Genomic DNA, 17,784 nt, shown 5'->3' on the forward strand with positions numbered 1-17,784 from the left:
ACTGACACAACGATCCTGTTGGGAAGTTGTGCTTCTGAGGTCTGACGAGATCAGACCTCAGCGGCACAAGTTTCCAACAGTATCACTGCAGCAATAATTATGGTCTACCTGAGGAAGGCACTCAGTGGTTGTCCAGATATTTATCCAATAAACCTTTATGTTGTCCTGTGCATTGCCTGTGGTCATGTTTGGTCCGTTGCTGAAGAGCGCCTGTAAGACCCTCTCTGTTTATTCGTCCTCTGCTGTCATAAAGTCGGTGAATCCATGTTCAGGCAAACAAACAGGGTTTCTGCCTGAGAAACAGCCAGTAAACTACAGCACAAATTCCCCTTTTGGGAGTGTGTGTGTGATTGGGGGAAGGGTCACACGTGTCATATTTTGCTGCATATTTTTCAGCCCATTGAGGTCAATGGCTACAAAAATCAGCTGACACAAACAGGGAAAGCTTTTGTGGTCATCAATGCTGCAGTGCAGGCCCCCCTGCGATCAGACATGTTATCCTCTATCCTTTGGATATGGGATTACATCATGTCTAGGGGTGGAATACCCCTTTTAAGAGGATAGGGCAGTCTTGAGACTCTAAACCCCAGCTGTATTAACACATGTGGATTGTTCAGTGGCTACAAATGTGGTAAAAGGTTTGTTTTGAAGAGAATTCCAGAATTAGTCAAACATTTTTATTTCAGCATTACCACATCTGTCCATTGGTTATGTCCAGTATTGAAGGAAATGGGGCTGAATTGCAAGAACAGACTCAACCGGCGGATAGGTATGGCTTTAGTTTTGAAAGAAAGCACCCAAAAAAAAGTAAGGAAACGGCAATATTGACCAAAGATGACCAATCTATCGTTGGAATATGACAAGTGCTTTCAATCATTGGGCATTGCGTCCATCATTGTTTTCAGTAGTTTAGCCTTACTACTTTACTGAATGAAAAGTTTGAGGTTCTAATCTACAAACAGACCGGATTGTATTTAATATTTTACAGGTTAATAACTTAATAACTCTGTGGCTTTTCTCCCCAGCAGCCATGTGCTTCTTCAGGCCGCTCTTAGACATAATCGATGCAACAATTAATTTTTAATGGTTTTTGTTACAAAGGGGCTTGTGTTCTGTGTCTGCCTCACTACTGAAAACTGGTCAGAGGCTAAGACCCACTGGAATACAGAAGCTACAGCTGCATTTGCCATCAAACCCTGCACTTTTCCTGTGAATGTTTGTTTTTAGTGTCATGGAAACTGTGAGTCAAAGAATGGATATTCTATTCATGTGGGAAATGAACAGTTCCCTGTATATAGCTTCAGTGACTTCCGATGTCCTTAAAATAGATCCTGTGACTGTATCTCTGAGATTTTAAACAATGAAACGATCGATGTCAGCGTTTGGCAATGTCCTTCTTTTTACATACATGTTTTAATGGTCCTATTTACCAGACTGACTAGGCACAAATTATGTTTAATGAAATAATAATTTCCATCAAGAAGTGCATTAACTCTCCATTAATTGTAAAGGCTTCAGGCATTTTATCCATTAATAAACAGTCATGTCTGACTTGGACTTCAGCCGCCCCCACTGGAAGGTACTGGCATACATTATAAAGTAATTGTCTTAGATGGTTTGGGGAATATCATTTGTGTTTAGTGAGCTATGTGCATTATAGCAGTCTGGGAAATAATGTTCATTGAGCTAGGACTATTGTACGGAATATTTTATGAATTCCATGGTTTAAAAAGGTTGTCAGGTGAGGGGGGGGGGGCTTTATTTGCCAGCTTTAGGCAAGCTTTATTTGCCTACCATGGACCTAGCATAGCTACATTGCCGATGCTCTGTCTCACGCTGGTCTCTGTTTTTTACTTGTTCCAGTGATGTTCCTGCTTAACCAATAACTAACTGACTGAGGTGGGACAGCAGTGCAGCAATTGACCGGCTTAGCGGCCGCTTCCTGTGGGGTTGGCACATCATAGGCACCAGAAAGAAGCAGAGACCAGCAGGGCACTGGGAGCATTAGTGTGGCATCTGTGAGTGACAGAGGTATAGGAGTGTTATTATACATCACCCCTTGCCTTGTAAAAAGTACGGTACTTTCACATCACTTTTATTACAGTTTTTACCTAAAATTTGGTGACACTATTGTCATTTCAGCTTTTTAAAGTAGCACTCCAGTTTTTTTTTCCTATATCATACACATTGACCATCACTAGTCCTACAGCGCATTCCCGACCCCAAATCTTCCATTACCTAATGGCTCAATAGGAGGTCAGACTCTCACTTCCTGTGGACTTCAAGATGACATCATCAATTACTATAACCCTCCTACTAGCTCCCAGACCCAGCTCCATTTGGTATCTCTATGGCTGAGTTTTCCAAACCTTGTGCCTCCAGCTGTTGCAAAACTACAACTTTAAAGGGTTATTCCAGGCAAAATATTTTATCCCCTATCCAAAGCATAGGGGATAAGAATGCATGGAGATCGCGGGGTCCGCCGCTGGGATAGGGGATTGGATAGGGGATAAAATGTTTTTGGCCGGAATACATCTTTAAGCATTCCAAGACAGGGTATATAGTAGTTATGCTCCTCCCCAGAGGCCACGTTCACACATTCCTTATTTTTGCTGCTTCTTTTCTGTTTGTGCAATGATTTTCCCCAAATCATCGCAAAAATTTTGATTGTATGGCAGTTGTGCAATATATGGTAAAAAATTTGTAATTATTACCATGATTTTGGAAAATCACAGCAAAAAACAGCTAAGACTGTGCTCACATGTTGTGGCTGATTAGCAGTACTACAGCTAATTACCACGTCTCCTTGCCACAAATAAAACGTAACTTCAATTGGCATAATCAACATTTTTACAGCAATTTCGGTAATTTGTGGCAAAATATGCATGCTGTAATGCGCAACGCATGAACAATGCATATGTAAGGTGTGATCACAGCCAATAATGCAGTAAAAAAGAAAGAAATGAACATAGTCTAAAGATGTTAAATCTTCATAAATAGTCATTATAGGTCAAACGCACTTTGCAGTTCTGATGTGTTTTCTTACTCAAAGAGTGACTACCAGTCCACTGATTCGGATTTCACCTGGGTGATCTCTAGCACTAGCAGCTAAAAGGGGATAAGATTAAAAGTACCAGAGTTGACCTTTTAATGATGCTTGTGGTTCGAGACAAATAAATCTGCTAAGAGACTCTCTTTTAATGACCAATTTTGCGATGGAAAATGACTCCATCCGCAAGGACATTTACAGTGTTATTTATAGACGTGCAAATTTTGGGGTTTTTACACATTTTAATAAATGTCGGCTGGCTTACATGCATCTTATTTATGGCCAGGATCGCAGAGACTTGCACAAGCTGATCCACTAGTTTCCCCAGGCTTTGATAAATATGGAGTGCACTTGTCTGTTCTCTCTGCATGGCTGCCTGATCCTGGTTGGAGTGGACACTGCGCAGTACAGTTTGACTTTTGCAAAGGTCATAGGTCGTAAATTGGTGTGTAAGCTTTGTGCCGAGGAAACCACGTCCACAAAACTCCCACTGGATTCACTGGCCCACAAGACCATATAAGAGGACTAAAGTGTTATCATACATATACCGCACACAAATATATAGGCCAATTATGGCCTTGATTAATGACCCCCTTTATAGTTTATGCTTCTAAAAATATTTTAGGTGGCAGAGGCGGGTTTGACAGCCCCACAAATGTCCGCAAACCAACAGCTGGGGTGTGGCCATTTGTGGGTCACAGTGCGACCCAATTTACTTACATTATGTGATTTTATACAGGGCCATATAGAAGTAGATACTCCATCCATCCCTACGTTAATCCGGCCTTGTTAGTCGGTATCTATTACCCTTTCCTGGTGGGCAGTTCTACTGCTAAATAACAATATGCTTGTTTTGCCTTGGTTAAATCATTCTAGCTTTTAAACCAGACACTGTGAAACTAAGAATAAAATAACAAAACAATAGAGAATTATGTTGCTCACAACCTACTTGTATTTTTAAGTGGACTGTAAAGGCCCTTATGTATATCCAAGAAAATCCAGTTTTTCCTTTTTGAATGCATGGACTATGTGATTTAATATCATCTTGCATTTACTGAAAGGTATGCATAGTTCATGCATTATGTAATACTGCTTTTTTTTTTTTTTTTTTTTTTTTACTTTATATGCCTTCCAGGATATTTGGATTTTCTTTTTTTTGTAAATGGTTTTACTGCAGAATAGGTGCCTGCACTTTTCTTAGACCCACTCATATAAATTGAAAGTCTGTTTCCGATGTCTGATGTTGAGTAATTTTAGTGATTTTTGCTTTGTAACAGATTTTATTCTCAGCATATATAAGGCTAGGGTCACACTGTGTTTACGTTAAGCTATTTAATTACTTTTAAAGAATATGTCCAGTGAAAAATAAATGTATCCCCTATCCGTAGGGGATAATTGTTTGATCGAGGGAGGTCAGACCACTTGGACCCCCACAGTCTCCCATACGGGGCCCTGTCTCTGCTCTGCTAATGCACATTTTGTACCCAGCACTTCAGCTGGTTGAAACACACCGCCTTCATTCATCTCTATGGGAAAGGCAGAGACACACTGTGTCTTCGCTTCTCCTATAGAAATGAATGGAGGGGCGTGTTTCGACCAGCTGACTTGCTAGGTGTGAAACTTCATTTACGGGAGCAGAGCCGGGCCCCATATGAGAAATTGCGGGGTTGGGGGGCAGGGCGCAGTCGGACCCCCCACAATCAGACACAATTTTTTTCGCTAGTCATCTTCTTTAATCTTGCTGTATACAACAGTGTAGTCAACTATGCTCTTGTATACATCAGAAAAGTATATATTGCTAGGTTTATTTTTATAAAAAATGTATACGGTTGCATGGCGTACAGCAGGACCTGTATTTAGCATCTGTTTAACTTCAAGAAGAAATAAAATAAAATTATATGTTAAATGTAAACAAAATCACAGTGTGAACACAGCCATATTGCTAATATATGTTCTACATTAGTGGTAAAGTGCACTCCATTTATCCTGGTTAGCTCCACCATTATCGCAGCACACTGCTGTTAATCCTGGAGGTGTATTGATTGGTGGCTGCTGGCTGTGACAGGACGACTGGGCTGAGTTTCGATGGAGAAGGAGATAAGGACTTGGTTAGAAGAGTGATTACAACTAGGGACCCTCTAATCACTGACCTCTGTTGGGATCCTCTAGTTTATCACTAATCTCACTTGCACTTGCCATTTTCCTCTGTTGCTGCCTCATCGTTCATAGTCGAGTGAGTAATTTGGCATGGAGAGAAAAAGAGGGGAGGGGGCAGCAAGTCCAGCAGCTGTGCTTGTTGTTGATAGTTAAACATTTTTACTGTCGCCAACAGCATGCTTGGCGCTACTATTAGCTAATACTTCTCAAACAAATGGTCCCAAAGAAAGGATGATCACTTAGTATGTGACAGTGAAATAGTAAAGCAAACTCTAAACCTAGGAACAGTTATGCCCCGATTACTCCATACACATCCTTTCTTTGGTGGGCCAAGCATCGATGCTGTGGCCATATGGTGAGGAGCCACTGCTTGACACTGCTGCCAGTGGCTTATACGCTTGTGGAACAAAGGATCAAACATGTTTAAAATGATTTTACCAATATACATTGTAACCAAGCTATGCTACTTCTAGGCATATTAGATTGACTGCATCTTCTGTCAGTGTTTATCTATTTACATGGCTAGTTTCATAAATATGTTTGTGTTACCATACATCTCTTAGGTAAACTGTATTGCTACATGCTTCAGTATTTGCTTGTTTACATTTACTGCCAACCATTTCTGCCTCTGCTTTTGTGATGTTCCAAATCTATAACCTATGTGGTAGAGGACATACTGCTCCATAGCACAGAACTACTGAAATAAAGAGAACAAGAGCGCTCCCTGGTGTGACACCTTCAGCACGAATATGAAAAGTCAGCCAGCCGAGGACCAACTTGCCTAATTCGGTTGTGCAGTTACCGACACAACATGTAAATGCACTTAATCATTTGTGGCTGCTGCACACTCCTCCTCACGCTCCAGGCGTGAACAATAGACTCCAATACCACTTCAGCCTCCATGGAGGATCATAAGGCACTATCAATGAGGTAGGCCAAAGAAGTATAAAAGCTGAATTTATTAAAACATACTATGCGTTACTAAACCGGACCGGTTTCTCCTTCAGGTACTAGCACAGAACTAGTAAGCCTTCATGCACTGCTGTGAAGACCGTCGGGCACCATATATATACAGTGTCTGTAAAATTTGAAGAAAAAAAGACCTCCACATGCACCCTTTTGAAATTGGCCAATACAGCAGTATACTATATACCTTAGGTACCTCTATAGCAGCCCTTTTATAGGTCTGTAACAAAAGGAACTGTAATATAACAATTTGAATAAGGGATTAGGGACATTTCTCTAATTTCTTAGGTGCCAGTGGATTGTATTTGCCAAATTATTGGGTATTTATAAATTTACACATGTATTTCATAAACAAGGCACATTTTTTTCAGAAGAGTTTTAAAGAGGCCCTGTGGTCACGAAGTGACTGTAACCTCTACATAGCTGATCACATACCCTTTTAATTATCAATTGCCCTGCACCAACCTCTCGAAACCCTCTGCCCACCCCTCCTGGTCCTGATTCCAAGTGTATGGGCACGTTTAGCTCTCTAAATAGTAGACTAAATGTAGCCAAAACCGTCAGATGAATTCCTATGAATCATCTAATGTAAATGTAGTTGTCCTGACTCTTTACCAATGGCAGATGTTGTGGGAAAGATGCATCCGGCGGGTGGGTTTTAACATGCCCAAGCCTTATGTTCTCGAGGGAGGTAAATCCCTGTGGTGCCTGGCAATGGCCTATTCACCTTATCCTAATTGACAGTACATGCACCTTCATCCAAACCCAGGTATGTATTGTGGGGGGCTAGGAGAAGCTGATGGGCATATGCACATGCACCCAACTCCTATCATATCTTACTTCACATCTCATTCACACCTTTCTTTTTCTACAATCTAAGTTTGTCAGAGGCTTCTATTGGAGGCATACCTAGAGGACTTCTAACATATTCTTCAGACATGGCCAAAAACAAGGTGTGAAAAGAACCTGGTTATCTTTACCATATGCCCCTTTGGCCTCTTTACCAGAGGGAAAAGATTGCAGATAAAATCCTGCAGTGCAGTTCTCTTTCATCTACAATTGAAAATCAATTTACTGTACCTATTGTTTACATGGAAAATCTGATACATTTTATTCACAACTACTCTTATCTGTGCTGTCTAAACTTCTGCATTCTTAGATTATCAGTAAGATCTCCAGATCCTCTCCTTTATCTAGTGACCATAGCTGTCCACTCTGATCCTGTGATCTATTATGATCTCTTTGCTTTGATTTTAAGACCTGCCAGAGTTTTTGTTCAGTCACTGTCCTATACTTAAATATGCTATGCATTATATGTACTATATAATGTCAAGGGAATGTTTTTACATCCATGCTTTTTGTCATGTTAACCCATTTCTGTTATATTTTAATAATGGTGTTTTATTTTATTTTATATAATTAAGCATTACTTAATATTATAGGGGTTATGTGCCATGGGTTATGACCGGGGCTGGGACCTCAATACATCACACTGCCTTGAGGTTTCCGATTACAATAAATATTATGCACCCATCTTTCATTTTGGAAGCCCACAACCACTGGTAAACAATTTTGTTATTTAGCCCTCACGTGGCTGCTTCATTTCATCACTCTAGCAATGTGTGCTATTACTGTGGTTAAGCAACAGTAGGATAAAATAAGGGTACGTTCACACTGCGGAATTCCACGAGTAGAATTCCGCGAAGTGAACAGTACCATCAGTGTGAATGGGTCTACCGCGAGACCCGTTAACACTGTGAAATTATAGCGGCGGAAATTCTGCAGCTAAAATTAATCCGCGCAAGGAAAGAACATGTTAATTCTTTGCGCGGAATTATGCGAGTACTCCATAGCCCTCAATGGTGACGACGCAGTGCCCCATGGTCCTACCGCCGAAGTATTTTCAGGGGCAGCCGCCTGACGGAATCTCCATTGGTGGGATTCTGCAGTGTGAACGTACCCTAACTGATCATCCCATGCAGCAAAATTGTCTACTTGTGACATGGAAGCGCAGCATTTATTTCTTAAGGGTACGTTCACAAGTACTCAGATTTGATGTGCAGGATTTGATGAACATGATTTTCTGCTGCAGATTTCAATGTAAACTAAATGACTGAGCACAGCTTCTAATCTGCAGTTACAAATCCTGCGCATCAAATCTGTGCAGGATCCTGTACGTGTGAACGTACCCTAAAGGCGTATTCCAGCCCTAAAAACATATCCTCAATCTACAGGAGTACATTGCTCAGGTGGTACTTTCGACACTCCCATAGGCAATGAATTGAGCGTGTACTGACCCACCTCTCCATTCAACAGAGAGTCGGTGCTTCTTTCTAGAGGTTGTGCAAGGTCCCAGAGGTTGGACCCCTGCAATCAATGATAATTTTAGGGCTTGTATCCCCCTTTTAATAAGTATATATTGTTAAGAGACATGATGGTCATTAAGAAGCTTATTAATCATGCTATTCCTGGAAAACCCTTCAACCTTTTATCCAAATCTTCTCCTTAATCCTGTTTTCTCAAAAGCATCCTGTATAAATCCTTGTTTATGAGTATCCACATATAAATTCCTGTCAGAAGTATTTGTTTAGAATTCTTTTTGGTTTCTGCCATGCTTTGGCTAATGCTGTTAATCATTTTGTGTGCAAGGAAATGCTGACACTGTTTAAAGTGTCATTCTACTTCAAGTGATTCTGCATAGTGGCATCTTTACTTTCTGCCTGATGATGGAAACTTTGTATATACTTACTTTAAATCATTCGAAAATGGCCACCAGTGAAAGCTTCAACCAGTGTAAACTGTTCAGAAGATTTGAATTACAGTGATCACCATAGGTACATGGCAACAAAGTGATGGCCATAGGTAGACCTTCATGTAGGATTGTGTTAAACCTGTGTTCTGTAATAGATATTTGATTTAGGCTATTTCCAAATGTGGCGGATTCACTTCGCGGTAAAGATCCCACAGTGCAAATCCACAGCAGAACAATGCAAGTGGAGGGGAGTTTGGAAAGCCCACCCAAATGTAGTGGTAAAAATCAGCATGGAAAGAAAAGTATAATACTCCTTTGCTAATCTAGTCTTACTGTGCGGGGTAAAAACTGTGTGTTTTATGCCAGGAAGCGGAAATATCTGCAATAAAAATACAGCTATTCATGGAACATGGGTAGTAATCCTCCTCCATGTTGAGATGTCCCCTGGAATCACCCATTTGACAGTTTTTGATGCTTTAAACCAAACTTTTTTGAGTGAAAACTGCATCAAAAACTATATTTGTGATTCCAACATTATACACTGCCTTGCAAAAGTACTCACCCCCTTGACTTTTTTGGGGGGGGATTTTGGTGCCTTACAACCTGGAATTAACATGGATTGTATGAGGATTTTAAATCACATCTTTGAAGATGTTTATTTTTTTTATTATTATTCATTGTGAAGCAAACAACAAATAGGACAAAATAACAGAAAAAGTAAATGTACATAACTATTCACCCACCTAAAGTCAATACTTTGTAGAGCCACCTTTTGTGGCAATCACACACTGGGATTTTTGCCCATTCCTCTTTGCAAAACTGCTCCAGCTCCTTCAAGTTGGATGGTTTGCGCTTGTGAACAGCAATCTTTAAGTCTGACCACAGATTTTCGATTGGATTGAGATCTGGGCTTTGACTAGGCCATTCCAACACATTTACATGTTTCCCCCTAAACCACTCAAGTGTTGCTTGAGCAGTGTGTTTGGGGTCATTGTCCTTATTATTATTATCATCCTTATCCTGAAAGCTAATTGTTAGCTCATTTTTTTTGTACCGTGATCTGTATATATTTTTTTATCCTTAACACTTTTGTGTATATGTGATTTTTTTTTATTATTTTTTTTTGCTCTGATGTGATAAGATTATCAAAAATCAGCAAATTTGGACTTAATTTTACGTTTACACTTTCTGCCGTGCAGGATCATTAAAGGGGTTATCCAGGAAAAAAGTTTTTTTATATATCAACTGGCTCCAGGAAGTTAAACAGATTTGTAAATTACTTCTAATGAAAAAATCTTAATCCTTTCAGTACTTATGAGCTTCTGAAGTTAAGGTTGTTCTTTTCTGTCTAAGTGCTCTCTGATGACACCTGTCTCGGGAAACGCCCAGTTTAGAAGCAAATCCTCATAGCAAACCTCTTCTAAACTGGGCGGTTCCCGAGACACATGTCATCAGAGAGCACTTAGACAGAAAAGAACAACCTTAAATTCAGAAGCTCATAAGTAGAGATGAGCGAACTTACAGTAAATTCGATTCGTCGCGAACTTCTCAGCTCGGCGGTTGCTGACTTTTTCTGCATAAATTAGTTCAGCTTTCCGGTGCTCCGGTGGGCTGGAAAAGGTGGATACAGTCCTAGGAAAGAGTCTCCTAGGACTGTATCCACCTTTTCCAGCCCATGGGAGCACCTGAAAGCTGAACTAATTTATGCAGGAAAAGTCATCAACTGCTGAGCCGAGAAGTTTGTGACGAATCGAATTTACTGTAAGTTCGCTCATCTCTACTCATACGTACTAAAAGGATTAAGATTTTTTAATAGAAGTAATTTACAAATCTGTTTAACTTTCTGGAGCCAGTTGATATATAAAAAAAAGTTTTTTCCTGGGTAACCCCTTTAACATTATAGTTTAATTGTTAGGACATGAAAAAACTGAATAAAAAAAGTTTACAGTATGCCATGATTGTGCTAAATAGCAATGCTCAGTTTCTGAACTTAAGCAAAATGTAATGTCTTCATAACAACTGGCATTTAATTATGTAGCCATCTTTATTATAGTGTTGTTACTTTTTGAGGTTTTTGTCTGTCATTTCCTTGTTCCTTGTAGTGAGCGCTGCAAAGTTAAATGTAAGTAATGCTCTTAATTCTTTTTTTAGGGAAAACAGCTGATAGAGGCCCTTTCCCAGTGTTTGGCAGAGATTCAGCAGTGCCTGGTTGTCAGGTAAGCTTGTTACCTTCCATACTTATGAACACATTTATACTTTTCAGAATGAATTTTACACTCTACACTTTGGCTGTAAAGTAACTGGATAATTTGATCGGTTTAGTGTTTTCAATCATCTTGCTGAATAACCGAAAGATAATACAAATATGGGCACAAATGAGTGTAGTAAAAACTATGATCTGGATGATCAGTTGATCTGGATGGATGGCCATATTGAGAAATATTAGTTTAGCACATGCACACTGTATACTGCCATTGATGTCCATATGACTAGTGTGGGTGCATTAGTTGTGCATTTGCACAATGATTGTGCTCTCTGGAGCACATATACACTGGCATCTTGTCAAAATGGGGCACCAACGAATACATGCAAGGGCAGGAACATAACGCAGATACTTTAAAGGCCTTAAAGTCAGCTATTGACTATGTTTATTTTCAACATATGAGACCTCCAACTATCTAGAAAAAAGGGGAAAATTGTCTTTCCAGTGATTTGGAGCACCGCATGTGTGCTAATATAGCTCTCTCTTCATTTGGGGGCTGAATTTTCTCTGTTCCCGCTATTGTTGAGGGGTCCTAGAATTTGGGCCCCCCGCAAACATCTTGTTATGCTTTATCCTGTGTATAACTTTTGGAGTTAGTCTAGGTTAGTAAAGACATTTTTATTTTAAATTAGAGAATGCCTTTATAGGATCCTCATGTCATTCCACACAGTCAAAAGCAGTTATAAAGAGCGCCCATTGCTCTGTAGGACATGTGCTATATTATGTAGATGACCGATTGATGTGTGACTAGGAGATGTTTAATGCCTAATTTCGCCTGTGGTGACTCTACAGAGTAATAAAGCACCCAAAATCAAATTGATGAAAACCACCTGTAAAAACCTAAATAATCAATTGTTGGATGTAATTTAATGATTCATGCCCACTGAAAAAAAATCTGTCTGATAGTTAGACGACAGATCTTTTGTTTAGAAGAGATATGTTATCCACAAATAATCTTCTGAGAAAGAATGTTCCCAGAAAGATTGTTCATCCTTTGCCCATTGCCCTTTATCCAAAACATAAAACTGATTTGAGGGGGAAAAAAAACCTCAATAAATGTGTACTAATAAGTATTTTACACAGTGGTCTACATAGTGGAGAAGCTTTCACTAAAACCATAAGTTATCTCATAATATTCCAAAAAAAGGAGACTGTTTTCTGGCTGTGATGTGTTTGCTGTACTGTTTAATTGTGGAGGTATAGAGATTTGTGTTGGCAGCTGCTTTTTGAGGTTTAGGTGAAATCTTAGTGACGTCAATTCAAAGTCAAATATAGCAGTATCTGCATCCTACCTGGATTGAAACGTGATTATATAGTAATTGTGGACCCTTGCAAGATTTTCATGACAACATTTGTACCTAAACAAAAAAAAAAAAACAGAACATAAATAACCATGGATATTTTCTCCAAATACTGGCTTGTGAATATTTATCGAGCAGATTACTCTACGTTCCAACAGCTTTGTGGTCTGTCATGTGGCAGCAGACTTTCTAATGAGCACCAGTGTGAATCTCATTGGTTAAAATACGCCAAAAATATTTCCTGCAAAATGTCTCAATTAGTTACAGGTTTCATTTAATTAAAGAATCCCATGACACTTCATCATAATGGAACTGAATAATAATGCAAAGAAACAGGGTTCTTAAATGCTACAGAAAACATTAATTATAAATTGTGTCCATCCATGTTTTCCTGTGCACAAATCCACAAATGGTTTAGAGAGTTTGATATTGAGGAATTTGACTGCTCTGCACAGAGCTGATGCCTGCTTCATTTATTGTCTTTGGTGCAAGTTGAGCACCAGCAGAGTGCCATGCCCTATTAACAATAATCTATGCCTGTTGTGGCTCATGCTTTTGGGGTTGAATACTTGCAAGTTATAGACATCTAACAGAATCTTGTAGAAAACCACCATCCCAGAGTAGTGGAGCCTTTTATAGAAGGGAGAGAAGCAAATCTGTAATATTACAGTGGAATATGATTCTCCTCCGATATAACACTTGGGTGTGTCAGCATTATTATTTTTTTTTTAGACTCCTCCAAATTGATTGCCTGTCTGCAATGATTGGGAGTGTAGATTTACCTTGATACAGCTATTTAACATTTTAGATAAAATAGTTGCTAACAACCTTGCCATACAGCAAGGGAAATGGTAGATTCATGTCTCTTTCACTTGATGATCAGTTATTCGTATTAGGGTAGGGTCACATGTAGCGCATCTGCAGTGTATTTGATGCTGCAGATGCCCTGCTCACTAGGGATCGACCGATTATCGGTATGGCCGATATTATCGGCCGATAATCACGATTTTGGGCATTATCGGTATCGGCAATTATCTTGCCGATAAGCCGATAATGCCCCGCCCCCCGCACCGCCCCCACCGCACCGCGACCGCCACCCCCCTCGACCCACCGCACCTCCGACCCACCGCACCGCGTCGCACCCCCCACCGTGATGCTAGGCGGTATACCGGTATGGATTTTTTCCCATACCGCTATACCGGTCGGGCCCCTCCCCCACCCTCCGAGTCAATAAAAAAATTAAACTTACCCGTAATGGGGGTGGTCCAGGCCATCCTTCCTTCATGTAGTGTCCGGGGGCGTTCCTGGTGGAGGGTGGTCCGGTCCGGGCTGTCCTTCTTCTCCCACGGTCTTCTTCTCCACTCCAGGCAGGCTCCGGCCTAGTACGCTGCATAGACGCCGCTACGCCGTGACGTCAGGTGCGTCGCTGCGCACGGGCGTCACTGCGCATGCAGCGTACTAGGTCGGAGCCTGCCCGGAGTGGAGAAGATGACCGCCGGAGAAGAAGGACAGCCGGGACCGGACCACCCTCCACCGGGAACGCCCCCGGACACTACAGGAACGATGGATGGATGGCCCGGAGCACCCTGGCAGGTAGGGGAGAGAAGCGGGTGGTGGCGGCGGCGGTCTATTGCCCCGCAAAAGCCACTGCAGATCATTGATTTAAAGCGCCCGCTAAGTTATCGGCTATCGGCCCTAACCTGCACAGATTATCGGTATCGGCCCTAAAAAAACGATATCTGTCGATCCCTACTGCTCACCATCCCTAGAGTGAGCCTCCTGCTGTGCCTGTGTGTCCTACGGGGTCTTCTGGCAGCAGCAATCCTCCGCTACGAGCAGGCACACAGGGATCTATGAGTCACATGCACAGTGTACTCACAGACATCGCAGCCATTCTCTGCCTAGCTCAGGGAGCTGGCGGAGCGACCGCAATGTCTGTGAGTACACTACACATCCGCGCACGACTCTCACATTCCTTTGTGTCTGCTCATAACGGTGGATTGTTGCTACCAGCAGACAACACAAGACACACAGGCACAGCAGGAGGCTCACTTTAGGGACAGTCAGTAGCCAGGAGTGAACTGACAACACTCGGGGCCCCCGGACCATGCAGCATCTCCTCAGCAGCAGGGGCCCGAGTCTTCTCCCCTTCACAGTACAGGCGCCTATGAGTGACGTCATCGGCACTTGTACTACGTGCTGGAGGTCACGTCTCCTCTGTGTAAGCTGCAGATGTGGCTCAGACAGAGGGGATGCCTTTTCCTGTATGTGCGTATATCGCACATACCGGAGAAAGCAGCGATGTCTGCTGAGGATCTGGGATGAGTGTCCCGGATCCTCAGTAGCGACGGCGGCGGGCCCTTAGCTCGGCCGGGCCCTCGGATGACGTCCTATCGGACCGGCCGGTCAGTCCGCCCCTGTCAGTAGGGGACAAATATGCTGTGAATGCGCTACATGTGACCCCTATCCTTGGTGTATTGTCCCTGCATTTGCATTGTATAAAATCTAATGCAGGTAAGCAAATGATTTAATGTAGTGCAGGTTAGCATAATTAGTTCTTATTTTGATGGGTATTGAGATACAAAATAACATGATTCCTAGTGTAGTTTTGTATTTAGACTTTCGTTGTTACTACTGGAACCAGTTAAGTTATATCCTGAGGCCTGAGTTCTGTACATGGACCATGTACAGTAGTCAATAGAGCAGAGCTGTATAATGTCTTCTAGACTTCTGTTTATATAGAGTAAGATAGAGACTATACAGTAGAGGCTTGTATATTTCAGCCTGTTTACAGTTGTGTATGAAACAGCTGTGATATGGCTATGTTAAGCCTAGCTTCAATAATCACTTTTGGAAGACCCCTTTCCGTGTACCTGTCATTTGCAAAAACTTTTTATATAACATTGGTGATAACATAATATGTATATTTGTAATATACATTGGTTAACAAAAACATTGTATATTTTTGGGTGAAAGAATGCTGTTTTGTCCCTGCAGCTGTTGCTTGTGTGTCTCTGTGCAGAGACAAAATACAGAAAGTAAGAGTCAGACACGCAGGGCTCTGTGCTGGCTCCTGGCTTGTTAATCAGCCTGCTATGTGAGCCGGGAGCATATCACAGAGCCTCAGTGCACCTAGCCCTGTTTGTCCCGCACTCAATTCATTTATTGTGTCTTTGCACAGAGACACACAGGCAACAGCTGCAGGGACAAGACATAAACCTCAAAAATATACATATTTTTTACCAATATATATTACAAATATGCATATATTATCTATATTATATCTAAAGTTTTTGCAAATGGCTGGTACCCTTTAGGGTAGGATCACATGTGCCATATTTTGCTGTGTATTTTCCTAACCATTGAAGTAAATGGATAGCCAAATCAGCTGCATATTTTGCTACTCATTGACTTCAATGGGTAGGAAAATATGCAGCAAAATATGGCATGTGTGACCCTACCCTTATTGTTATTTACATACGTGTATAAATGTTTCCAGAGGTTATTGGAGCTACAGATGTGAGATAAAGTACTAGTCATGGTGTAGACTTTTTCTGGACTTTCAGTCACTAATCCCAATGAGGAGCCCTGTAGTAAGCCTTTCCCTAGACCAAAATGCCTGTTCTTCAGCAACAAGGTAAAACACAAATGGCAAAGAGACTGTTGACTTCAAGGAAGAATGTTTACATCATGATAATCTGGTACAGGATCTGAGGTGGTGGTGCATGACTCTAGAAATCGAGGATGAATGTATCCTTGTCTCATTGCCACTTAGTTTGGTTCCCATCAGTTATAAGGCATGTTGTGTGTTTTCCTGTGTGCTCATTTAGGAATTATTATCCCTTTAATGGATTCCAGGAATTAAGCGACCAGGCCAGCACTCACTACCCTGTCCCTAAACTTTCCCACCTTGTTTCATCCTAGGATTTTAGCTTTCTTATGTGTTTTCACTGCATCAACTTGTACAGTGGGGCAAAAAAGTATTTAGTCAGCCACCAATTTTGCAAGTTCTCCCACTTGAAAAGATGAGAGGCCTGAAATTTTCATCATATGTATACCTCAACTATGAGAGACATAATGAGAAAAAAAAATCCATAAAATCACATTCAAGAACAAAGGGATGTCCAGCGCAGGTAAGTGGCAACAGGATGCTTTATTACGAAACTTCAGCTTTCCTGGAGTTGGGCCTTAGTCAGTATGACTAAGCAAACTTCATACGGGCCCGGACATGTACTGGCTTAACCCCTTAAGGACTCAGGGTTTTTCAGTTTTTGCACTTTCGTTTTTTCCTCCTTACCTTTTAAAAATCATAACCCTTTAAATTTTCCACCTAAGAATCCATATTATGGCTTATTTTTTGCGTCACCAATTCTACTTTGCAGTGACATTAGTCATTTTACCCAAAAATTCACGGCGAAATGGGAAATAGAATCATTGTGCGACAAAATCGAAGAAAAAAACTCAATTTTGTAACTTTTGGGGGCTTCCGTTTCTACGCAGTGCATATTTCGGAAAAAATGACACCTTATCATTATTCTGTATGTCCATATGGTTAAAATGATACCCTACTTATATAGGTTTGATTTTGTTGTACTTCTGGAAAAAATCATAACTACATGCAAGAAAATTTATACGTTTAAAAATGTCATCTTCTGACCCCTATAACTTTTTATTTTTTCATGTACAGGGCGGTATGAGGACTCATTTTTTGCGCTGTGATCTGAAGTTTTTATCGGTACAATTTTTGTTTTGATCTGACTTTTTGATCACTTTTTATTTATTTTTTAATGGTATAAAAAGGGAACAAAAATACGCGTGTATTTGCGTGTATTTGCGCACATTGCGCGTATTTGCGCATACGTCATTGACCATGCGGTTTAATTAATGATATATTTTTATAGTTCGGTCATTTACGCACGTGGCGATACCACATATGTTTATTTTTTTTTTTATTACACTGTTTTATTTTTTTTTATAGGAAAAGGGGGGTGATTCAAACTTTTATTAGGGAAGGGGTCAAATGACCTTTATTAACACATTTTTTTTTTTTTTTTTACTTTTTTTTTTGCAGTGTTATTATAAAACTGCACACACTGATCTCTCTTGCTGATCACTGGCGTGTATTAACACGCCTGTGATCAGTGTTATCGGCGCTTGACTGCTCCTGCCTGGATCTCAGGCACAGAGCAGTCATTCGTCGATCGGACACCGAGGAGGCGGGTAAGGGCCCTCCCGATGTCCTGTAAGCTGTTCGGGACACGGCGATTTCACCGCGGCGATCCAGAACAGCCCGACT

The 17,784-nt window shown here is 41.0% G+C and overlaps 1 protein-coding gene across 6 annotated transcripts in view; it reads left to right on the forward strand.

Moving 5' to 3' along the window:
• Positions 1-17,784, forward strand: part of TCF12 (transcription factor 12) — a 232,552-nt gene that overhangs the window by 138,572 nt on the left and 76,196 nt on the right. For all 6 annotated transcript variants that reach the window (XM_056572396.1, XM_056572398.1, XM_056572402.1 and 3 more), the window contains exon 6: positions 11,076-11,140. In XM_056572396.1, coding sequence (XP_056428371.1) covers positions 11,076-11,140 — 65 coding nt within the window. The remainder of the gene's footprint in view (positions 1-11,075; positions 11,141-17,784) is intronic.

Source organism: Hyla sarda, chromosome 4 (assembly GCF_029499605.1).
Source record: "Hyla sarda isolate aHylSar1 chromosome 4, aHylSar1.hap1, whole genome shotgun sequence".
In the NCBI taxonomy this organism is placed as follows: Eukaryota; Metazoa; Chordata; class Amphibia; order Anura; family Hylidae; genus Hyla; species Hyla sarda.